Genomic DNA, 23,723 nt, shown 5'->3' with positions numbered 1-23,723 from the left:
TGTTAAAAAAAAAAAAGTGTTTTTTTCCCAATTCTTTAAAATAGAAATTTCAAAATGTAAATACTTTTTCTGTTTACTTTAAATAATTTGATTTTTTTAAACTTAATTTTAAAAATGGCCCGCACACAGCGTGGGAATGTCGGGGCAACCGTGAAACCGCACTCTGCCGGACCCTCTGGCTCTCCCCGTCGAACATACAGAGAAGGCTCTCTTAGATCTGTACCTCCCTCACTGCATGCTGCCAGAAGATCACTACCCTCTCCATAAAAATCTACCTGGCAAATAGAGGCTGGAAGTCATACAGAAATAATCATCAAGCCTGATAGTTCGGATGATTCTGAGGCCCAAATCCCTGCCTCCCAGGGTAACGTCAGGACCAGCTCTGGGGGTAGTACTGCTTTGACTGCTAAAATGATGCAGGGCCAGCATGTTGCTTGCTGAACTGGCTCCTTTATGAGAGAGATACATCATCAGAAATCAGGCGGCCCAATCTATGCCACTACTGGACATTAACATACTGTGGGTGACAGGAGAAAAGAGCAGGTGCCTGCAGCAACTTCCAGGTGACCCCATGTCTAACCTCAGCTAATCACAAAGCAACACCAGGCCTCCCAGTAAGGGGAGGGGGAGTGGAGGTCAGAGGATCCAAAATCTGATGAGCAGAATAAATGTGTGACTTAAGAAAATAAAATCAGTCGGCCAGGCACGATGGCTCACTCCTGTAATCCCAGCACTTTGGGAGGCCGAGGTGGGTAGATCACAGGGTCAGGAGATCGAGACCATCCTGGCCGACATTGTGAAACCTAGTCTCTACTAAAAATACAAAAATTAGCTGGGCGTGGTGGCATGCGCCTGTAGTCCCAGCTACTCAGGAGGCTGAGGACGAGAATTGCTTGAACCTGGGAGGCGGGGGTTGCAGTGAGCCGCGATCGTGCCACTGCACTCCAGCCTGGGCCACAGAGCAAGACTCTGTCTCAAAAAAAAGAAAAGAAAATTAGTCATTATCTAGTATTCATGACCTATAACGACAGATGGATACATAACTGGTAAATGAATGAATGAAGATTATTTAATATTAATTTTCTATCTGTTACTGGAGGATTCTATAGCACAGGGCATTCGCAATCCCCTTTTATCTTATTATGAGAATAAACAAGAAGTTGGCAGAGACTGGAGAAATTCATCCCCACTGGTTTTTAGGACGGAAAGAGCTATGTTTCTGTAAGGCTGCCCTGCTATAAAAGGTCTAGAATCTTCATTATAAGTTAACCAGGTCTACTACATACTTTTAACTCAATCCAGAAAAACAACAAGACATGACAGAGTGACCTGCAGGACTGAGGGCTGAACACCAGTTTGACTCACTTTAAAACATTCACAGCACTGTTTCAACCGAAGAAATTTGGTAGGTATCACGTATCATGTAAGATTCCTTGCAAAAGTTCCTCAGGGCACTTTCCCACCACATCAGAGACAGAATGGATTGTAAATGATAAAGTCATTATAAAATGGGAACACACCTCAACCACTTTCCTCCCAATACAGTGTGCTCTGGCTCAGGAGATTAGTCATTCAAACTCCAGGACATCATGTACAAATAGGTCAAAGTATAAAAAGAAAAAAACAAAACCTCCAGGAAACAGTCAGAAAACGCCCAAGACACCACCTTAGTCATAGCAAACTGTGTTTCAGCACCTGAATGAATTCTTACTCTATTTTTTAAATCACACCCTTCTGTGAATCCAAGAATGTTAAGCTTTTAAAGGCCAACCAGAATTGCCGGCACTAATTGGAGAGCAACGCAGCTTTTCAGGCAGGATGTCTGATCCAAATTGACTCCCAAAGTCCAAACTTAAGACATCAGAATCAGTGTGCATCACCCATCATCATGGTCCAGAATGTTAGACGATAAAGGGCAAGAGAAGCTATCATTAAAAGTCTGAATATGTTACTTTTCAGGCTGTCTCTTTTCTGAATCTTAAGGATTTGTAAGTTGTGCAAGTTTTTCTAAAGATGAGCTGTTCAAAGTAAGTGCATAGTTTCTTATTTTCCAGAGGAAAGGTTTGTGGCTTAAACATGATCTCAGTACTATAGGGAAATAAAAACATTGTGGGGTAAAAAAAAAAAAAAAAGGCTGTGTATCCTATTTTCTAATTTCCATTCATTTACTTCTTTTTTTGTTTGTTTTTTGAGACTGAGTCTTGCTCTGTTGCCCAGGCTAGAGTGGAGTAGCAGGATCTCAGCTTCCTGCAACCTCCACCTTCCAGGTTCAAGTGATTCTCCTGCCTCAGCCTCCCGAGTAGCTGGCGTGCACCACCACGCCTGGCTAATTTTTGTATGTTTAACAGAGACGGGGTTTCATCATCTTGGCCAGGCTAGTCTCGAACTCCTGACCTCAGGTGATCTGCCTGCCTCAGCCTCCCAAAGTGCTGGGATGATAGGCGTGAGCCACCGCACCTGGCCGTCCATTCATTTACTTTTTTTTTTGAGGCGGAGTTTCGCTCTTGTTGCCCAGGCTGGAGTACAGTGGCGTGATCTCGGCTCTCTGCAACCTCCGCCTCCCAGGATCAAGCGATTCTCCTGCCTCAGTCTCTCAAGTAGCTGGGATTACAGGTGTGCACCACCATACCCGGCTAATTTTGTATTTTTAGTAGAGACGGGGTTTCACCGTGTTGGCCAGGCTGGCCTCGAACTACTGACCTCAGGTGATCCACCTGCCTCAGCCTCCCAAAGTGCTGGGATAAAAGGCATGAGCTACCGTGCCCGTCCTGCATTCATTTTCTTTTAAGAACCATTTACGTGCTCTAATAATTGAATCTCCTCCCCTTCCTCATCCCATTTTTCTTATTCCATTCTTGTATCTCACAGTTTAAACTTCCAATTGCCCCTATTTCTGAAAACTCCAATTAGGTGCTACTTTTTCAGATAAAAGGGCTCTTTAAGAAACTTCCGAACCAGGCAGGGTTCTGAACACAGCAGCTGCACAGAACTAGTACAAACTATTATTTCCTTTAACTATCTCAATGGTATCAAATATAAAAAAGAATGACCTAGAAATGTTTTTAAAGTAGTAGTTAAAATACAAACAAGGCCTAGAAAAGATATTCTAGGCTGAACATTTTAAATCTGATGACATGCAGTGAGCGGTCAATGTGTACTGAACAATTTTCAGTAACCTCTCAGCACTGCCTCTATTTCTTTACCTTCCACTCCCTCCTCAACCCAACACACACTGGCTTTTGCCTTGAACATCTCCCTGGAAGTTTCTTTGATCCTCATAAGTCACTAGTGATCTTTGTTGCCAGTCTAACCAGCCCATTTTGGACCTTTTCTTCTTTGGTTTTTCTGCAGCTTCTGACACCACTCATCATTCCCTCCCTCCCATTTCTGTGAGACGTGCTCCAGCTAGCGCTTCAGCTCTTCCTTTCCTCTTCCTGTGTGGGCTTCTCCTACTCTTGATCAGGGGGGATCAGCAAACTTTCTGTAAAGGGCCAGATAGTAAATATTTTAGGGTTTACTGGCCATATGGTCTTCATCACAACAACTCAACTCTGCACTTGTGGGGCGTGTAAACATATGAGTGTGGCTGTGCTCCCATAAAACTTTATTTACGGACAGTGAAATATGAATTTCCTGTGATTTTCACATGTCTTGAAATATTGTCCCCATTTTTTCTCCAATAAATTAAAAAACGTAGAAAATATTCTTAGCTCATGGGCAGTACAAAAATAGTGAGGCCAACTTTGTCCACGGCCATAATGGCAACCCTGGCTTTTGACTGGAGAATGGCAAATGAATTTGGCCATAAGTAGTGGCTTAAAAACAAAACAAAACAAAACAAAATCAATGTGACGATAGGGTCTGCACCCTTTCCACATTTCAGTTCCTTGAGTACAAACTCTTCCATGCTCTGGCTTTAACTACCACTTATCATCTTTCCCTTCCTCTCAAACTTGTTTCCTAGCCCCAATCTCATTTCTTCACCCTCAAAGAATGAACTTACCACCCAATCAGCTGCTCAAGTCAGAAACCTGCTTGGTATCTTAGACTTCTCAATGTTCCCCCACCCACATATCATTATCCAATCAACATTAAGTTAAACTAAAGCCTCTCTCAATTCCTGGCTAACACAGTGAAACCCCGTCTCTACTAAAAATACAAAAAATTAGCCAGGCGTGGTGGCATGTGCCTGTAGTCCCAACTACTCAGGAGGCTGAGGCAGGAGAATCGCTTGAACCTGGGAGGCGGAGGTTGCAGTGAGCCAAGATCATGCCATTGCACTCCAGCTGGGGCAACAGAGCAAGACTCTGTCTCAAAACAAACAAACAAAGAAACAAACAAACAAACACCTGCATTAATAGACATACAGTATCCAGGAAGGGATTTACAATTCCTGCACCACACTATGAAAAGGAACAGAGAGCAACCTCCATGGACCATGTGGAGTTCGGGCCAGATTGGGCAAGGAATTTGTCAACTCAGGAAGGTTTAAACACCTGGGCTCCTAATCAGGTTCAAGTCCTCATTACCTCCTATTTGGACTATTTTCATGCCAATTTATTGGAGCCACATGTCTTGTAATACCTCACATTCATTCACTCTCTTAGAGGCAGCCAGTTCCATCTCTGAACAAGTGGCTCCCCACCACTGTGTTAGAACACACAGTGTTTCTACAAGGTGTGAGGGGTGCTGTAAGTAGTTTATAAATTATTTAATGGGGGGGACCCCTCCAATATTAATAAATGAGAGTAGACTCAAGGTTACCCTGTACTCACTGTACTATGCCTTCTGAAATAGGCTCAAAACAAAGAGTGGTAGCCAATGTCCTGCAATGGCCCATAACCCCAGCTATGCTGATGGAGAAGGTGCTGCTCTCAGCTGTGTCCCAGTGGCAAAGGACAACACCTAAAAAATTTAACTTCTACTGAGCTAGAAGCTTTTCCCTGTTGGCTTTGACTCACCATTGGTGCTATCTGAAGAGTAAGTTTCACTGAACAAAATATCTGACAGATAATTACCAAGGAACTGTTAAGTGTCAGGCACTAGAGCCCTTCAAATTTTTGAAGACAGTTACCTGAGGTTCCCCAAGCAGGAAGCCTTTCCCTGGGAGCTCAACGAGCCCAGGTGTTTAAACCTTCCTGACTTGACAAATTCCTTGCCCAATCTGGCGCGAACTCCAGAAGGTCCATGGAGGTTGCTCTCTGTTCCTTTTCACAGTGTGGTGCAGGAAGTGTAAATCCCTTCCTGGATACTGTATGTCTATTAATGCAGGTTTGTTTGTTTTTGTTTTTTTTGAGACAGAGTCTCGCTCTGTTGTCCCAGCTGGAGTGCAATGGCATGATCTTGGCTCACTGCAACCTCCACCTCCCAGGTTCAAGCGATTCTCCTGCCTCAGCCTCCTGAGTAGTTGGGACTACAGGCACATGCCACCACGCCTGGCTAATTTTTTGTATTTTTAGTAGAGACAGAGTTTCACTGTGTTAGCCAGGAACGTCTCAATCTCCTGACCTTGTGATCTGCCCACCTCGGCCTCCCAAAGTGTTGGCATTACAGGCGTGAGCCACCGTGCTCGGCCTATTAATGCAGTTTAAGATCATCTTATGCTGATAAACTCTCATTAAAGCCAGCCATCACTCTAACATCTTTTTTTGTTTTGTTTTTGAGACAAGGTCTTGCTCCATTGCCCAGGCTGGAGTACAGTGGCATAATTATGGCTCACTGCAGCCTTGAACTCCTGGGCTCAAGCAATCCTCCTGTCTCAGCCTCCCAAGTAGCTGGGATTACACGCCTGTGCCACGGTGCCTGGCCCCTAACATCTTCTTAACAAGGCTCAATATCTATGTCCAACCTCCTCCATTACATAGTCTATGCAATTGGGCTTTTTAATCCTAAACTTAATCCTAAACTTCATCCCTGTTAAATCTGAACGATTACATCAATCCATCAAACTCTTTTAGTTCTACTCTAAAATCCAACGAAGGAGGATATTAGCTTCTACCTTAAGTGCTTTCTATTATTTGATACCTGGTAGCAAGCCAGCTCTAGCCTATGTCTTCACATAACCTCCACTTGAAATCTCTACCCTATTCCTCACAGAATTCTCACATTTTTTTTTAATGGTGGAGAATACAGGAAGAATATATAATGAATACACTACTACTCTGAAATACAGAAAAATCTCACTTCAGTCCTCTACACAACCAGAGACTTGGCACCAACAGTCTTTTCTTTGTGCTTCTAGCAACTGTTGGGGAAAGATGGGTAGATTCAGAGTGAAGGAGAGATTGCCTGAGGAAGACACCATCTTTGGGGAAAGGAACACGTTCCCCAGACATGTCAGCTGAGGTAAGAGAAGAAGAAGGAGATTTAGAGTACCAAGGTGGGCTTACTGGGAATAAAGATGAAGATGTGGCTGTAAACCTAGACCCAACAATAGAAAGGTCAGGCCCTCCCTCTGTTTACAGTCTTAACATACCCCAGGGACAACTGGTATTTTTACTTGCTGTCTAACAATTAAATCCCTTAGGAGACTGAAATGGCCTCTCATCTCCCTTTAGGATTAGTTTATGTTATCTTTTGATTGGAGTGGTGGGAGGTAGGGAGAGTAGGGAGACTGTGAAACTGTATTTCATTACATAGTAGGTATGAGAAAGACCCCAATTGGAAAAAAAAAATTTTGGTGGTGAGTAGAAAGGAAAGTTTGATTTTTAAGACTGGTAGAGGAAAGAAGAATGTGTTTGAGAATAGGTCTGGTACCCCTCCCAAATTTTTTCTATAAGAAAAGATGCCTAGGCTGGGTGCGGTGGCTCACACCTGTAATCCCAGCACTTTGGGAGGCCGAGGTGGGCGGATCACGAGGTCAGGACACCAAGACCATCCTGGCTAACACAGTGAAACCCCGTCTCTACTAAAAATACAAGAAAAAAAAAATTAGCCGGGCATGGTGGCGGGTGCCTGTAGTCCCAGCTACTCAGGAGGCTGATGCAGGAGAATGGCGTGAACCCGGGAGGCGGAGCTTGCAGTGAGCCGAGATCACCTGGGTGACAGAGCGAGACTTTGCCTCAAAAAAAAAAAAAAAAAGAAAAAAAGAAAAAAAAGAAAAGATGCCTAACAGATTTTCTGTTTCCCAACACCACTTACCATACAGAGGAGCTCAGTTCTACAGCACAACTAACACTTGGCTTTGCAAGCATCAGTCTTGTGGCCAGGGCTAGGAACCCAACCACCATGTTGCAGCAACCAGAGTCTAGACTACCCAGGAAAAAATGCCAGTTTTCTCATCTGCTGTCCCCATAAATCATCAAAAAGCCCTACAAATATAAATACTTAAGTGCCCAAATCCTTTTCTAGAAAGTATGTTGGTTTAGAAAGTATGGGCACTGTACCAGTATGGATAACACTATTTCTATGGTAAAGTATCATTTATATTTCAAGCAAGTAATTTACAAAGATCCTTTCAAAATAAAGCCTACTTCTGGGCTGAAACTGAGGAAATGTACAAGGGCAGATACTATTCTCTGTAACCAATTAATTATAACTAATAATTATGGTTTCTTTTACACATCACTACAAACTCCCGGACTACATTCTCCTTTGAAATGTCTTTTGGTTAGAAATTTATTATAGTAACGCCTAGTCATACGAGAATTTATTTTCCATAACTAAGTTTCCTAAGAAATTAGCACTGTCTTATTACTCTTTCATCATTGTGTGACAGGCTTTGGTCTGGTAGTCCAACAAAACAAAACAAAACAATGAAGAAACCAATCATTACAGGGCTTCCCATCAAGCCTTGACCTCCCCGTCACCCCTGTCCTCCTCCAAGTCATCACAGTCACATCTAATTCCCTTCATCTAAGGCAGTGATTCTCAACTAGGGACATGTACTGGGGTCACCTGCAGAGCTTTTCAAAATACATCTGCTAGGGCCATGGCCTGGGACTGCGTATTTTGACGATTTTATGCAAATGATTCTTATGCATACCTAATTGAGAAACACATATTTAAGTAGGCAAGGAGAGGAGCTATCTCAAAGAATTAATTCTCTCATTCTGAAGGGGAAATGAACAAAAGTGTGACAATCACCAGACAAAACTACATGATCAAAATTAACAGGCGAGCAAGAAGCCAAAACAACATGGACTATTAGATTGAGAATGACCCAAGGGGCACCTGCTTCTGTTTACAACATGTCACTATTTTTTAGCAGAGTTAAGCTACTCAAAATGTATTATCTTTTAAAAAAGCATATTCTAAGTTTTAGCTTAGAAGGCAGAGTAAACATCCTAGGTACAATATTCCATTATCAGACTCAATGCATGCCATGGGTCAAGGTGGTGGACAAACTGCTGTAATTCCCATCTGTTAATTAAAAGCTGTTGTTTGTTTTTTGCTATTATTCTTTAAAAAAAGTTTTGAAAAGGTTCAGTTCACAATCATGACCCATATACTTTTTTTTTTTTTTTTTTGAGACGGAGTCTCACTTTGTTGCCCAGGCTGGAGTGCAGTGGCATGATCTCGGCTCACTGCAACCTCTGCCTCCCAGGTTCAAGCGATTCTCATGCCTCAGCCTCCCAAGGAGCTGGGATTACAGGCATGAGCCACCACGTCCGGCTAATTTTTTATTTTTAGTAGAGATGGGGTCTCAGTCATATCGGCCAGGTTGGTCTCAAACTCCCAACCTCAGGTGATCCAGCCTCCCAAAGTGCTGGGATTACAGGCGTAAGCCACCGTGCCCAGCCATGACCCATATACTTTTTAAAACAAGGTATTTACTCTTTTGACTCCTAAAAAATTTAAGGCCAACTAGAAACACCAATACAAGTATTTTCAATTTGTCATTACTGCTCCTCAGTGACTGCAAACAACCCACCTTAATTACTCTACGCCCACCCTCTTTTCAGTGGATTGGAGGCTGAGTCAGCAACAGTGTAAAAGCTAAACACAAAAGGTTCTAAATAATTTAAAAAGAAAAAAAAAAATCTTACCTTTGGTTTTTTGTTCCGTGACCTGCAAAATAAACAGATAAAAGTAAATGAGATTTGCTTTTTAATTCAGTACTGTATTTTCAGACTACTTTAGTCTGATAACTCAAGTAATCCAAGCTGTCAGGCACACAGGCATAGCTGAAATCCAGAAAAAGGAGCTGGGAGTCAGTTCAGACATCCTTCCAGAGACTATGGCCATATGTCCAGCTATAATTTACATGACCACCATTAGGAAGAATAGTAAAACTTAAAAAAAAAAAAGCATTCCACTCATTATATGATGAGGTCCCTGTACTGAGAATGCTACTTGCATTTTGAATGCTATGACTAGAGAAAAATCACATGAATGTGGCCCAGAAACTAAATTAGCCATAGACACAAAAAGATTCCCCTATGAGTACAGACACAAACACTTGATCTGAAATCTAAAAGCAAAACCTCAGGGACTCATCATCAGAGGCATCAGACGTCATGGTCAGAAAGCAGGATTCAAAACCAAACCTTGTCACTTTCTGGCTATGAGACCCCCAGTTTTCTATTATCTATTGAATGGAGATAATAATAGTATAAACCCTGCAAAGGACTCCTGTAAGGATTAAATCAGATATGCTATGCAGTGCTCAATAAATGTTTGCTGTTATTATCAACATTTATATAAAATAGCATGAAGTACAGCAGTAAGATTGAAATATGTAAATTTTGGACAAATCAAGGGTGCTTTGTTAAAAAAAGAAAGTATTTCTTTATATAGTAACTAATACGTCTATGGAAATGATTAACCTAGAAGGTTGGACAGGCTGAATATAGTAATGGACTTCAGAGAGTTTGGAAATGATGATTAGGAGCCTTATAGAAAACTGCTTCTGATATTTTTAAGAGGGGAAAATAAAGGAGGGCATCTAATTTATAACAATAAAACCACAAAGGTGATGCACAAGCAAAACATCCAAAAGGAACTATGCCATCGTTCCAATAGTGGTTACATTAAATTTTTGAGAGCGTGGGTGATTCTGACCCATTTTCCCAACTGTTAATCTTTTAAAGCATTTTTATTTGGTTATCTGACTTTTGTAATAAAAATATTCATATAGCAAAGAAGAAGTCTGATGATTTGTGGCTGGTAATCGTACTGGATTACGGCCATGGGGGTTCACAAAAACACAATCATCCCTGGAAGAAAGGTCCTGTAGCTGACCAGCCCACCTCGCGATGGATCCCAGCACACCATCAGACTCTAAATAAGAGTTAAAGGATCCGCCTGTAGAACTTCCTGGTGTGTTTCCTACATTCCTGTGTTAAATGACAAGCTAATTCTATTACAGTGAATTTGTGGAATCCAGCATCTTAAAAATGAATGTTTCCCAGTACTGTTACAGAGCTCAATTCTACTGAAAATATTCTTGTATAATTTTTCTACATCTTTACTTATCCAAGAATGAACGACATGCAGCCACATACCAATTCCCGAAGGCAATTTAGGTTTTATATCATTGTAACTATTTCTTAGAATGCCATTTTGAAGATCAGTTATACAGGAAGTCAGTGCCTTCCCATTGTAAGCAACAAGCCCAAATAATGTCAAATATGTTTTATCATGTGGGTTCTGTTAAAAGCTGTCCCCCAGACGGCGAGAAGCTGGATGATCAAAGCATGTGTTCTGCCAACGCTAAACAATGCTCCTTTAGCAGCATCAGCCTAAATGAATGTGAATGGAACCCTTCTTTGACACCTCTCTCATGAATGGGTATCTACCAGTTTACTCAGTGATGGCTCCAGGAAGAGCCAACTGCTACAACCAATGAACACTGGAAAAGGTTCATGCTTAATTTCTGTGTGGAGGTAATTTAGTTTTAGCTTTAAGTAAGTGCCAATTCTTCAAGAAAATTATGTTTCCACCTTCATTCTTGACCATTCACTTATTAAACAATTTCTGAGTGATTATCTTGCACCAGGCACTGCCCTAGTTACTGGCCATACAAATACAAATAAAACCAAGAAACTGAGAGTCAGTCTAACAGTGAAGATGGACACAAAGAGGTGGTCAAAAAGCACTGGGGAAAGCAGCATGAAAGATGTGGAAGCCCTTAGAAGAGGCACCACAAATGTTTGCGGACCGAATGAATGAACCACTGACCACATGACAGATCTCTGGCACGTTCTCCACGATTCTTTGCATCATAGCACATTTTATGGCTCCTAGCTGAGGTGATGTCTCTACAATAAGGTTGGAAACCACGAAGATAATCACATGGTAAGCTTTGTGCTCTCCTTAAAACTGCTAAATCAGAATTTAATTCTGAAATTATGCAATGGTTCAGTATAATAAAACAAGATCAAAGGCCACGCATCAGCCTGCGTCAGCCTAGATTCTATGTCAAGCTGATCTGGAACATTTTTGAGCAAAAACGATAGAATTTTTATTGTTCATAAAATTAATCACTTAAAAATTTTATTTACGGTAATTTTCCCCTTTGCTATCACTTCTTCATCAGTTCTTAATGCAGATGAAGGCACATAGGAGAGACTGTCCAGCTACATAAACTACATTCTCTGCATAAATAATCTCATTCACTCTCAAGTACATTCACACCATCTTTATTTTAAATCATTTTTCTTTGTGGAATCCAATAAAAGTTTACAGAGGCCTATTTTATTAATCATTTTAGGTATTGATATTTGTAGTTTAAGAAAACACTGTTATGTATGTTAAAAATGAAGAAGGAATATATACTCTCTAAATCACTCTGTTTGGCATCCTCTTGTTAACAGCCTTTGCTCAAGTACCTTGGTACCCAGCCTATTAATCACTCATCTCCATAGACTGCAAAATCCGATTTTTGTATCAACTTAGTAGAGGAAATGTGTGAGTGTCCTAAGGAAAGAAAACTTTCACTGAGGTTTAATCTCACATCCCTCCAGTTGGAGGTGGAGGGTGCAATGTGTGCGAGGCACGGGGACAAGAACCCAGAAACCACAGGGGCAATGCTACAAACACCCACAGCTGGTGGACCTGCATACTGCAACCTCAGTGACAGGGCATGTGGCCACGGACGCAAAGGAAAGTACAAAAACATCTCTGGGTTGTTATCTGACTTCTATGGTTTTTTTTTTTTTTTCTAGACACAAGATCTCACTCTGTCACCCAGGCTGGGGTGCAGTGGTGCAATCTCCACTCAATGCAACCTCCCCCTCCTGGGCTCAAGTGATCCTGCTACCTCAGCTTCCAAAGTAGCTGGGACCACAGGTGTGCACCACCACACTCGGCTAATTTTTTTTGTATTTTTGTTGGTAGAGACGGGGTTTTCATGTTGGCAAGGCTGGTCTCGAGCTCCTGGACTCAAGTGATCCCGCCTGCCTTGGCCTCCCAAAGTGTTGGGATTACAGGCATGAGCCACCACACCAGGCAACCTGGCTTATTTATTTAGACTTTTCACTCCAGAATTTTAGGCAATTCTAACAAACTCAGGTGAGAAGCAACACATTAGAAGCAGGTACCCTGACTGCATGAAGATGTGATGGAGAATATACCACTATTAATAGAGACAAACACAATTAAAAGCAGACAAAATCTTAAAGAGCACAGCGGTCTATTATAGCACCAAATAATAATGAATGTTCCTTTTAATTAAGTCATGAAGAAAAGATAAAATTACATTTCATATATTTAACATAGCAGGGACATATGCAATCCAATTCAGAAACTATTTTCAGAATTTTTCTTATGCTGATACTCACAAATTATTATTTCAATAATTCAAAAAATTGAGTTATGAGAAACGCTATATCCAATAATGCTGGAAAAACGTGCAGTGTTACACTGGCTTGTGTGTGACTGCCTTGACTGTCTTCTAAATCTAGAGTTTCCTCTGAACCTTATCACAGTTTCTTTCTCCCTAAACTTAGCTTCAATTAACTAGCACCAGGGCAGGGACCCTCGAACCTTTCCCACAGTAGGCCCTGCTTCCCAAATGCTTTACATAGCAGTAACAATACCTGACAGAAAATCACCTTACCTCCAAAAAAGGTACCAAAGCAACCCTGCTGAGCCAGAGCCCAAGTTAAGAGATGCAAAAAGAATGGTAAGGTGGGGAAACAGGTAAGATCAGACAACGGACAGGGCAGAGGGGCATGCTCTGAGGCAAACAGGGAGGTAAGGTACATTCTAACCACTCTGCCTTGGACAACTCTGCCGGACCAACCGCTCACCTGAGACCTGACAGGTGACAGCCGTTGGCCCTTTGCCTTTTTTCTTTTAGCATCTCTTGTTTTCTCTAAGCAATTCCTCAAAGCCACACAATGCCATATCCTCCAAAGCACTACGTGGGCTCACTAGATCCTTTCCGAGAGGGGTTTCTACTTGTAATTCTCCCAAGGTAGACTCATCTAGACAACAGCACCATGGGTGGAACAAAAGAACACCGGGGCAAACCTCCAGCCAGTTTTTAAAAGCTATTCTATAGGCTTGCTTAAGAAAATATAGATTAAATTAATATACAAATAAGGAAATACGACAAGAGTTGAGAGTTTGAAAACTCTCTTCCCTTTCTAATACTGTTTACTGTTGTTTTCAAAAACTCAGCCATAGCATTATTTAACATCTACTTTATGGTAACAAATGCAGACCTTGAACTTTCTCCCACTTCCAAATATAAAAACTTTTAAGTAAACACATGTCTCAAGTATCATTATTGGGATATCAGGTATTCAGGCCAGGTGCAGTGGCTCACACCTGTAATCTCAGCACTTTGGGGGGCCAAGGTGGGCGGATCACGAGGACAGGAGTTTGAGACCAGCCTGGCCAACATGGAGAAACCCCATCTCTACTAAAAATACAAAAATTAGCCCGGCGTGGTGGCGTGCGCCTGTAATCCCAGCTACTCAGGAGGCTGAGAGAGGAGCATCGCTTAAACCTGGAGGCGGAGGTTGCAGTGAGCCAAGATCACGCCACTGCACTCCAGCCTGGGTGACAGAGCAAGACTCCATCTCAGGAAAAAAAATAAAAGATATCGGATATTCAAGCCAAGACAGTTTCTTGTTCTGGATGCTGGATGCCTAGCAGATATAAAGACAGACTTAACTGATTAAACCTACCTTCTGAGTGGCTTCTTTTTTCTTTTTATCCTCTTTCTTCCTTTTCTTGTCTTCCATTAACTGTTCTTCCCTTTCTTGCTCCTTCTCTCTATTAAAGTAACATCATAACAGAAGGTTATACATCTATATTCACAATCCATTTCCGCAGCAAATTGAATGCTTGTAAGTGGTGGGCAAGACGACATTTCATCTCTGTGACTGAATAGAACACAGTATTTCATTTAAATCAAAAGGATCCATAAAACTCACATTTAATTATTCCCACATCTTGGTTTGTCACCTCTTTTGTAAAACATGACATTAAGTTTGGTTTCAAAGAAGCCTATTAAGGTAAGCTTTTATAATATCTACCTAAAAGAATACACACACAAACACACACACACACGATTAATTTCCACTCAGCAAAGGACCTGATTTGAATATGACAATATCCAGATGGCTTCTGGGCAGTATTCCTCACAGATAATGCAGAATATATTAACTCAATTATGGTACATATGTATTTATCATAAATTAGGTATTTTCCCATTTCATCTTCAGAGTGGTGAACATAAAGCTCTATGTTCTGTATTCTAAATTTTTTCTCTATATGTATTAATACTATATGTTTTATATATTTTCTATTTGTTTTATATATTTTCTATTTCTATTTCTATTTTCTATTTTTAAGGCAGGCACTGATTGTCCTATAAATCAATGTATTCCAGGACAGGCGTGGTAGCTTACGCCTGTAATCCCAGCACTCTGGGAGGCTGAGGCGGACAGATCACTTGAGGTCAGGAGTTCGAGACCAGCCTGGTCAACATAGTGAAACCCCGTCTCTACTAAAAATACAAAAATTAGCCGGGCATGGTGGCATGCTCCTGTAGTCCCAGCTACTCAGGAGGCTGAGGCAGGAGAATCACTGGAACCCGGTAAGAGGAGGTTGGAGTGAGCCAAGATAGTGCCGCTGCACTCTAGCCCAGTCAACAGAGCCAGACTCCGCCTCAAAAATAAATAAATAAATAAATAAATAAATAAATGTATTTCCTATTGGGTGAATTCACTACTATATCTTCCTGTACACATGAATTAAGACAACCAGGTTTTGCTCCACTGAATTAGAATAAAAATGGTACACAATCATAAACATTCTAGTTGGAGAAATGTGCTGAATCTGAAGAAATTAAGAGACTATAATTTACAGCACACATTTGAAAAGTAACATTTATTGGAATGCTGTCAACTTTCACTCTATGTATCAACTGGGAAAAAACATACACTCAACCAACTGCAGTAACTTCAAAGCTCACAGTGGGAAACCCCAGACTCTATGCTTATGGAATTTCATCGCTGGAAGGAGACTTAAAGATCTAGTTCCCAGGTCCTCAGAATACCGAACAGATAACAAATCCATGGTTTCACAGATATCACCTAGCATAAGGCCGAGTTACAAGTGAGTCAAATTAAAGGTTAAGTGAATAACAGGTTTGCAAACACGGCAAAATCATAAAGATGGTTCCCGAAGGACTCAAGTTTGGGAAGCGGAGATCTAGTTTAACATGCTGAAACTATACAAAAGGAACCATGGATGAAAACTGAGGTGGGCTCTCGTGAATACATAATGTCTTATTTATAGAAAAAAAAAAAGACTTAAAAAACTTTTTTACCTACATGTTGTCACTGACTTTGTCCGCATTCAAATATTAGCCTTTCTCCTTCTGCACCTCTGGGTATAAAGATATAAAAGCCTAATACGCAAAATCCACACAACCAAGGAGGAGATTTTACTGAAATTTCCTTAGGTCTTATGCTGGATTTCTTTGGAGTCAGATTGTGTGCCTCTGTCTAGGTGTGAAACACGCGGAGAAAATCCGCCTGCAGCAGCAGTGCCCTCCTTTAAGAAAATGGATTTACAAACACTGGTAAGATGGATGTTGATCATCTCAGGCAGGCTGGCCACAGATCCTGTTATATTTGGCTCTAAAAGCCTTTTGCTTCCTCTGGCTGCAAGTGGAAGGAGTGGATGGGGTTCCTCATGCCCATGTTGCTGTAACTTGGCTTCCACATTTTACAGTGAAACCAACTACAGGAAAGTAGCAACCACAGCCTGAATATTTCCTGTTTAAAGATTTGGTGTTTACAAAAAAAAAAAGGTATTAGGTTGTCATTTTTTTCTAAATCTAAAATTATTCTAAAATTAAAAGTTTACTTTAAAAAATGCAATGTTAGCTGGGCGCAGTGACTCACACCTGTAATCCCAGCACTTTGGGAGGCCAAGGTGGGTGGATCACCTGAGGTCAGGAGTTTGAGACTGGCCTGGCCGACATGGTGAAACCCCATCTCTACTAAAAACACACAAATTAGCTGGGCGTGGTGGCATGCACCTGTAATCCCAGCTACTTGGGAGGGTGACGCGGGAAAATAGCTTGAACCTGGGAGGCGGAGGTTGTAGTCAACCAAGATCACACCATTGTACTCCAGCCTGGGTGACAAGAGCAAAATAAATAAATGAATGAATAATAAATTAATAAAATAAAATGTAAAAAAAGGGGTAAGTTTTAATCAAACACGTTCTTCAAAAACAAACCTTTTCAAATATTGTCCCTATAAACAGGCAATTAAGGGAAATAGATTGAAATTCATGCTCAGTAGAAGTAAATTCATTTCTAAAACAGATATATTTCAAAGCTTTCCGGGTGACAGGCTATACTTTCACCCTGTTTTTTGTTTTGTTTTGTTTTTTTTACCATGCATCTTGGTAGGAGTTAGTCTTCTTTTTAAATTTCACTTCCTTAGGAAGAATCTACTTTGCCAAATCTGGCTTAAAAACCTGCCATTTTTAAATCAAAAATTTATAACAATAAATCAAATAGTGTGAGTCTCACCTTTTTTCTAATTCAGTAATGTTCTCTATCTAGGCTGCACATTAGCACCATTTGGGGAGCTTTAAAAAAATCCAGGCCGGGTGCAGTGGCTCACGCCTGTAATCCCAGCACTTTGGGAGGCCGAGACGGGTGGATTGCGAGGGCAGGAGATCTAGACCATCCTGGCTAACACAGTGAAACCCCATCTCTACTAAAAATACAAAAAATTAGATGGGCGTGGTGGCACACGCCTGTAGTCTCAGCTACTCGAGAGGCTGAGGCAGGAGAATTGCTTGAACCCAGAGGCAGAAGTTGCAGTTAGCCAAGATTACACCACTGCACTCCAGCCTGGGTGACAGAGCGAGACTCTGTCTCCAAAAAGTAAAATAAAATAAAATAAATCCCTGTTCTGAGTGACAGCCCAAGCAAAGAGCAATGGGCGTCTATGTGGAGAAGGCGTCCATGGGGGTGGTGATGGAGATGGGTTACATACAGGAGACTGATGGACTATTTAAGTATATTAAGAATAATAGGGACGGGCGCGGTGGCTCACGCCTGTAATTCCAGCACTTTGGGAGGCCAAGGCGGGTGGATCACCTGAGGTCAGGAGTTCAAGACCAGCCTGACCAACATGGAGAAACCCCACAGAGGTTTAAAATACAAAATTAGGTGGGCGTGGTGACACATGCCTGTAATCTCAGCTATTCAGGAGGCTGAGGCAGGAGAATCGCTTGAACCTGGGAGGCGGAGGTTGCGGTGAGCCGAAATCGTGCCACTGCACTCCAGCCTGGGCAACAAGAGCGAAACTCCGTCTCAAAAAAAAAAAAAAGAAAAGAAAAAAAGAATAATGACAGCCATGTTTCTCACTGTTGAGAAAATAAGTTACACAAATGGAAGAAAATGGAGAAAACTCAAATGAACTCTGTGGGGTTGGATCTAAATTAGTTATTGACGTGAACTCATGGTTTCCAATATATATAGACACAATAAATATTAGCTGTAAGTTTGTGTACATATGTGAGTATATATTCCTTCACACATGCACGTGCGCATGCACACACACACACACACTCTTATTCCCTTAGCTCTGTCACTCTGAGGGCTGGAGAACAAGCAATATCCAAATAACAATGAACACACTTAGCACCCAGTTTTGTGGCTTCTATTCTTCACTAAATAAAACCAGAGTTCTCTGGAACAAGAGCTAATTCTGGGGGTAGGATAAGGAAAGTACAAGATGAACCTGGAATGTACATTTGCCAAGAAGCAAAAGAGTGCTCAAAGAATGATGGGATCCGTCAAATGACCACAGACGACAGTTTGAAGTGCTCCTACAAGCTAAATCTGGAACAACATCAACATCAAAATAAGTAATTATAGTAAGAGACTATAAGCCATCGTATAAAATAGGAAAACACAAGTTCATACAGAGAGAAATAAGCAAATGAATAAATTGAAATGAGGAATGGAATAGTCACATAGTTTCAAAACACCTCCCCATAAAATACTTGTCATAAAGGGTTGAGAAGAGTAATTACGTCAAGGAGAAGCCTGTCAAGATACCACCTTAATCAAGTAATCCATGTGAACATGATCAGCTATGGGACAAATTCAAACTCTGAGTTACATGACAGGATGCTGTAAGAAGAACACAGCATTGATTCTATGAGTCCTTTTAAATGTGTTTAACCTGAATACCATCAAAGGAACCATCAGACAACTCCACATTCAGAGGCATTCTACAAAATATACTGGCCTGCAATCTTCAAAAGTTTTAAGGCTTTGACAGTCAAGGAAAGATTGAGGAATTGTTCCAAATGAAAGGAGACTGCAAAGACCTAACAACCAAATGCAATGTGCGGCAAATCTCACACCTTGAATGGAGCTGAAGAGTAAGTGGTGGTCATGAATCGGTGCGTTAATTTTTTCCCTTTGATGGTTATATTGTGGTTCTACACCAGAATGTTCTTTTTGTTAGAAACAGACTATAGTATTGGTGAAAGGGCTACAGGTGACAGCATTGGATCAGCAGTTAATTCTCAAATGACTCAGGGGGAAAAGAGGCTTTTTAAAATCATACAGATTCAAACTCTGTAAGTTCGAGATTGTTTCCAAAAACAAAAGAAAATATAAACAACAAACACAAAACTATTGCTCAGGCAGTACCCCAGGTCAATTACATAGAAATCTCCAGGGATTTTCAGAAGTCCCTCCAAGTGGTTCTAACATGTAGCTAGGGTTGAGAAACTGCTCTAAATTCTTGTTTATACCTACACTTGAAAACATTATTACCTGATTTATGTCTCAAAAATCAAACCTCCCATCACCTGAGCCCAGGAAGCTGAGGCTGCAGTGAGTCATAATCATGCCACTGCACTCCAGTGTGGGCAACAGAGTGAGACCCTGTCTCCAAAACAAACAACAACAATAAAAAACCCTCCCATACAGCAACAAATGCAAATGCCAGGTGACTAGGTGGGTCCTACTTGATCATCAATTGCTTTTAAGTATGAAGGGCAAGAGAAATCATTCATATTTTCTCTCATCTCTAAATATACAGCCAGATGTAAAACTCATCACTTTCAAATTATTTAATTCATTCAACAAATTCAGTTAAGTATTTACTGAGTCTCTACTATAGCTTCCAAAGCAATACTACGGGCACCTCCAATTCCCTAACTTTGTGCCAAGAATAGTTTATAGGTGCACCCAGCTTCCAGGTACATATGGAATACAAAGCCCCTCAAACTCCTTACAGCCCAGCCTGGGACTGCTGCTAGCCCAGTCCAACCTCATCTACTTACCCCAGTGTGCTGTACTAATCTTTTCTCTGTGTGTCTTGACCTGAAAAGGTTAGGAAGCATTGTCTAGGGGAGCTGGGGGTTTAATATTGCCTCTGCAGGGGACGAATGTGTGGGAGGTACTGTGCAGGCAGGCAAAAGATAAAGCAAGTGCAAACACCATAATCTAGAATAAATCCTGAATGGTAAAAAGCCAAACTACTCTTGAGAACCTCTCAGGTGAAGAGCGAATACAACAGTGTTTTCTTCTTAATTTTTTACAATAATAGTAGAGAAAAGTAGAAGTGACTTGTACCTGAATAGAAAATACCCAATATTCGGCCGGGCACAGTGGCTCATGCCTGTAATCCCAGCACTTTCGGAGGCTGAGGCGGGCAGATCATGAGGTCAGGAGTTTGAGATGAGCCTAGCCAACATGGCGAAACCCCATCTCTACTAAAAATACAAAAAAATTAGCTGGGCATGGTGGCGGGCTACCCAGCTGCTTGGGAGGCTGAGGCAGGAGAGTCATTTGAACCTGGGAGGCAGAAGTTGCAGTGAGCCGAGATCGCGCCACTGCACTCCAGCCTGGGAGACAAAGCGAGACTCGGTCTCAAAAAAAAGAAAGAAAAACAAAAAAAGAAAATACCCAATATTCACAATATTCACTTAAGCTGAGGCATAACAAGACTGTCCCGCATGCAAGTTCAGAACACCAAAAAGCAATGATGCTGACATCCCTAGGAACCGGCTGCATCCCAGAACTGAACCCTCCAATGGTCTGAGACCATGCAAAGGGAAAGCTAAGAGCTTGGAGCATCTGTAATTGGCATTCAAAGCCATTCATAGTACAGTTCTAGCTTTTACATTTTCCTCATTCGGCACGCCTGACAAAAACCATCCTCTTTAATGCCCATCACACCTTACCCTAGTGGCAAGTCCTAGCTCAATATCCACTTGCTTCAACAGCACCATCCCCAGTAACTCCAACTCTAGAGAAACTTGCCTTCTTCTGCAGACCCCACAACTATTGCCCCGTCTCTTGTTTGGCCCTCAAGGTCTCAAGGCAGATGACACCGGTACCGGCAGCATCAGAGCACCTGAAGTGACTTTCTGCGGCATGGCTGCTTTTACCAGGGTGGTAACAGGCACAGACCGGAAGGCACAGACTGACTTGGCTCTCTTCTACTAGGATGTCCAGGAACTGACTCATTCCTTTAACAAACATTTATTGTCTAATATGAGCCAGGCACTTTTCTTTTCTTTTTGAAATGGAGTCTTGCTCTGTCACCCACGCTGCAGTGCAGTGGCGCAATCTCAGCACACTGCAACCTCCGCCTCCCAGGTTCAAGTGATTCTCATGCCTCAGCCTCCTGAGTTGCTGAGATTACAGGCGCCTGCCACCACGCCCAGCTAACTTTTGTATTTTTAGTAGAGACGGGGTCTCACTATGTTGGCTGGCCTGGTCTTGAACTCCTGACCTCAAGTGATCCGCCCACCTTGGCCTTCCAAAGTGCTAGGATTACAGGCGTGAGCCACTGCGCCCGGCCGAGCCAGGCACTTTTTCTAAGCACTGGAGATCTGGCAGAAACAAAACCGAGCTTTGGCTCTCATGTGACTTACATCCCAGTGGGGGAGAAAGGCAACAAATGAACAAGATATACAACAAGATGCATGTATAAAATACACAGTTCAGGCAACAACAGTGCTCAGGAGAAGACAGTTCACCTGACAGAGAAGGAGAGAGGTGGGGAGAGGGCAACACCTTCCATATAATAGTTAGAAAAGGCCTCTGATACAGTTGCATGAGAATGGAGACTCACTGAGGTGAGGGATGGGGCCATGTGGGTATCTGGGGGTGAACATTCCAGACAGAGGGAGTGGCAAATGTCAATCAGTGAGATTGGTGTATCTGAGGAATGGCAACCAGAATGCAGTACAGGGTGTAAGGGAGAAGGTGGCAGGGACGACACCAGAAGCAGGATTCGGGGGTTGGGGGCGGGGGGATCTCCTTACAGGGAACGCATTTTTTAAATTAACCAGCACATATTTTCTGGTAATTGAATAAGGAATCAAATTGTGACTGGTGAACACAAGCACCTAAATGCAAAACTTCCAAAACCTCTCATTCTCAGTTTCAGTCGGGAGGCCCGCCTCTCTCCTCAGCTGTCAACCTTGCCATCGGGGGGCTGGCCTGCTGCACCAGAGCACCCGCCACACTAGAGAACGGCGAGTCGAGTGTGTGTGCGTTTCCCACGGCTGAAGCCTCTGAGCACAAGGGAAGGGGAATGAACCTTCCTTTTCTCCCTGCCCTATGTCCGTGGCACAAACACCAGAAACACAGCAGGGCCTCCAAGTAAATGCTACCAAAATGCATCATTAAAGAGTAAGCAACACTTTCTACCCTCCCGGGGGAGATGCGTTTAAAGAACAGCCTCAAAACAACGAACTACATCATCTAATAAACATGCTGAGTGTCTATGATATGCCACGCACTGACCTGTGACACAATGAGGATATAGGACTGGGCAAAAGAAGGATGGTCCCTGCCCTCAGGGAGCTGACATTCTAGATAGGAGACAGAAAAAACACACACACAACGCCAGGCAATGCCATGAAGACAAAAAGCTGGAAAGGGGCCAGAGTGTCTAAGAGGGAAGAGATGGGAAGAGGGGGCTGCCTTCCATGAGGCATCCGTAGCGGGCATCTGTGAGACAGGGACATCCAGACTCCTCCATAAAGAAAGCCATCTGGGAGATGAGTGACCAGGCCAAGAGAAGAGTAAGTCCCAGGGCCTAAGATGGGAAAGTAAGTGCTGGGTGTGAGTTTGGGGGAAGGGAGATGGCTACCCCCACTTCTTCCTTCTCTCGGCAGCAAGCCTCCCCAGACACACACCCACACCTTCTCTGGTTTTCCGGCTTACTTGGTAGTCACCCTCATCTACACCAGAAGAACTGGGCACCGTGGCTGCAAGTTTCCCTTCCGCCGCATCAGTTCCCTCAGTATTTCAGTGCTCACTTGATGCCAGGCACCAGGCTGAGGCTGAGAATTCAGCAGCAAACAAGATGCTGTGCTGCCTGCTTTCCTGGGGCTCTCAGTTCCACTTTTTAAATAGTCCTACCTCACCTCACAACCCAGACAGCACCTTCAGGGCAGAAAATGTGCTCTCCTTGCTCTGTTCCCTGTCTCTACCACACTTTGGAATACTCTGAAGACAGCCTGCAGTGCCTTTGCTGTTTTGAAAGTACCAGGATCTTGGATGTGTGAATTCAAGCTTGTGATAATCCAGGTTAGAGATCAACTTTTGTTTTTGTGACAGAGTCTCATGCCATCTCCCGAGTGCAGTGGCACAATCTCAGCTCACTGCAGCCTCCGCCTCCCAGGTTCAAGTGATTCTCCTGCCTCAGCCTCCCGAGTAGCTGGGATTACAGGCATGCACCACCACGCCCAGCTAATTTTTGTATTTTTAGTAGAGATGGGGTTTCACTATGTTGGTCAGGCTGGTCTCGAACTCCTGGCCTCAGATAATCCGCCCGCCTCGACCTCCAAAAATGTTGGGATTATAGGTATGAGCCACCATGCCCGGCCAAGAGATAAACTTCTTTCCACAAACTAGAGTCATGACCAATGGTTGCTGTATGCATGTCTCTGAGCCCATCGTGCCTCAAACATGCAGGAGAGGCAGGGCTGACAATTTCACACTTGAACATATTAATCTCCACCTGTAGGCTGATGGGAATGAAAGGATGATAAGAACCTTAATTCAGAAGAACAGCCAGGGTTCATCTTGACAGGAAATGGCTCCACATTCCCAGAAGCATCTTCCCTTCCATTAAGGTCTGGATGACTGGCTGTAACAGCATCAAAACCTATCCCTGACACCCTGTGATCAGTAAGTGTGGCAGCACCTTCGGTCCTAGTTCCAACTCCACAAAATCAAGGCAGACAGACCGGAACAGGAAGACAGCCACCCAACACGGGAACTATGCCAGAAGTAAACTAATACTGTAAAAGATTAA

General features: G+C 42.6%; 1 protein-coding gene across 13 annotated transcripts in view; it reads right to left on the bottom strand.

Annotated features, from left to right (window-relative positions):
- The window catches only part of TNRC6B (trinucleotide repeat containing adaptor 6B), a 278,141-nt gene that overhangs the window by 63,324 nt on the left and 191,094 nt on the right, over nt 1-23,723 (bottom strand). For all 13 annotated transcript variants that reach the window (XR_010156023.1, XM_024352845.3, XM_024352849.3 and 10 more), the window contains 2 exons: nt 14,079-14,166; nt 8,988-9,009 (listed from right to left, as the gene is read on the bottom strand). Coding sequence is in view for 12 of the 13 variants with exons in the window: in XM_024352845.3 (XP_024208613.2) it covers nt 8,988-9,009; nt 14,079-14,166 (110 nt within the window). In the remaining variant the exon portion in view is untranslated. The remainder of the gene's footprint in view (nt 1-8,987; nt 9,010-14,078; nt 14,167-23,723) is intronic.

This window comes from Pan troglodytes, chromosome 23 (assembly GCF_028858775.2).
Source record: "Pan troglodytes isolate AG18354 chromosome 23, NHGRI_mPanTro3-v2.0_pri, whole genome shotgun sequence".
NCBI lineage: Eukaryota > Metazoa > Chordata > Mammalia > Primates > Hominidae > Pan > Pan troglodytes.
This window is presented reverse-complemented; position numbering and strand designations above follow the sequence as displayed.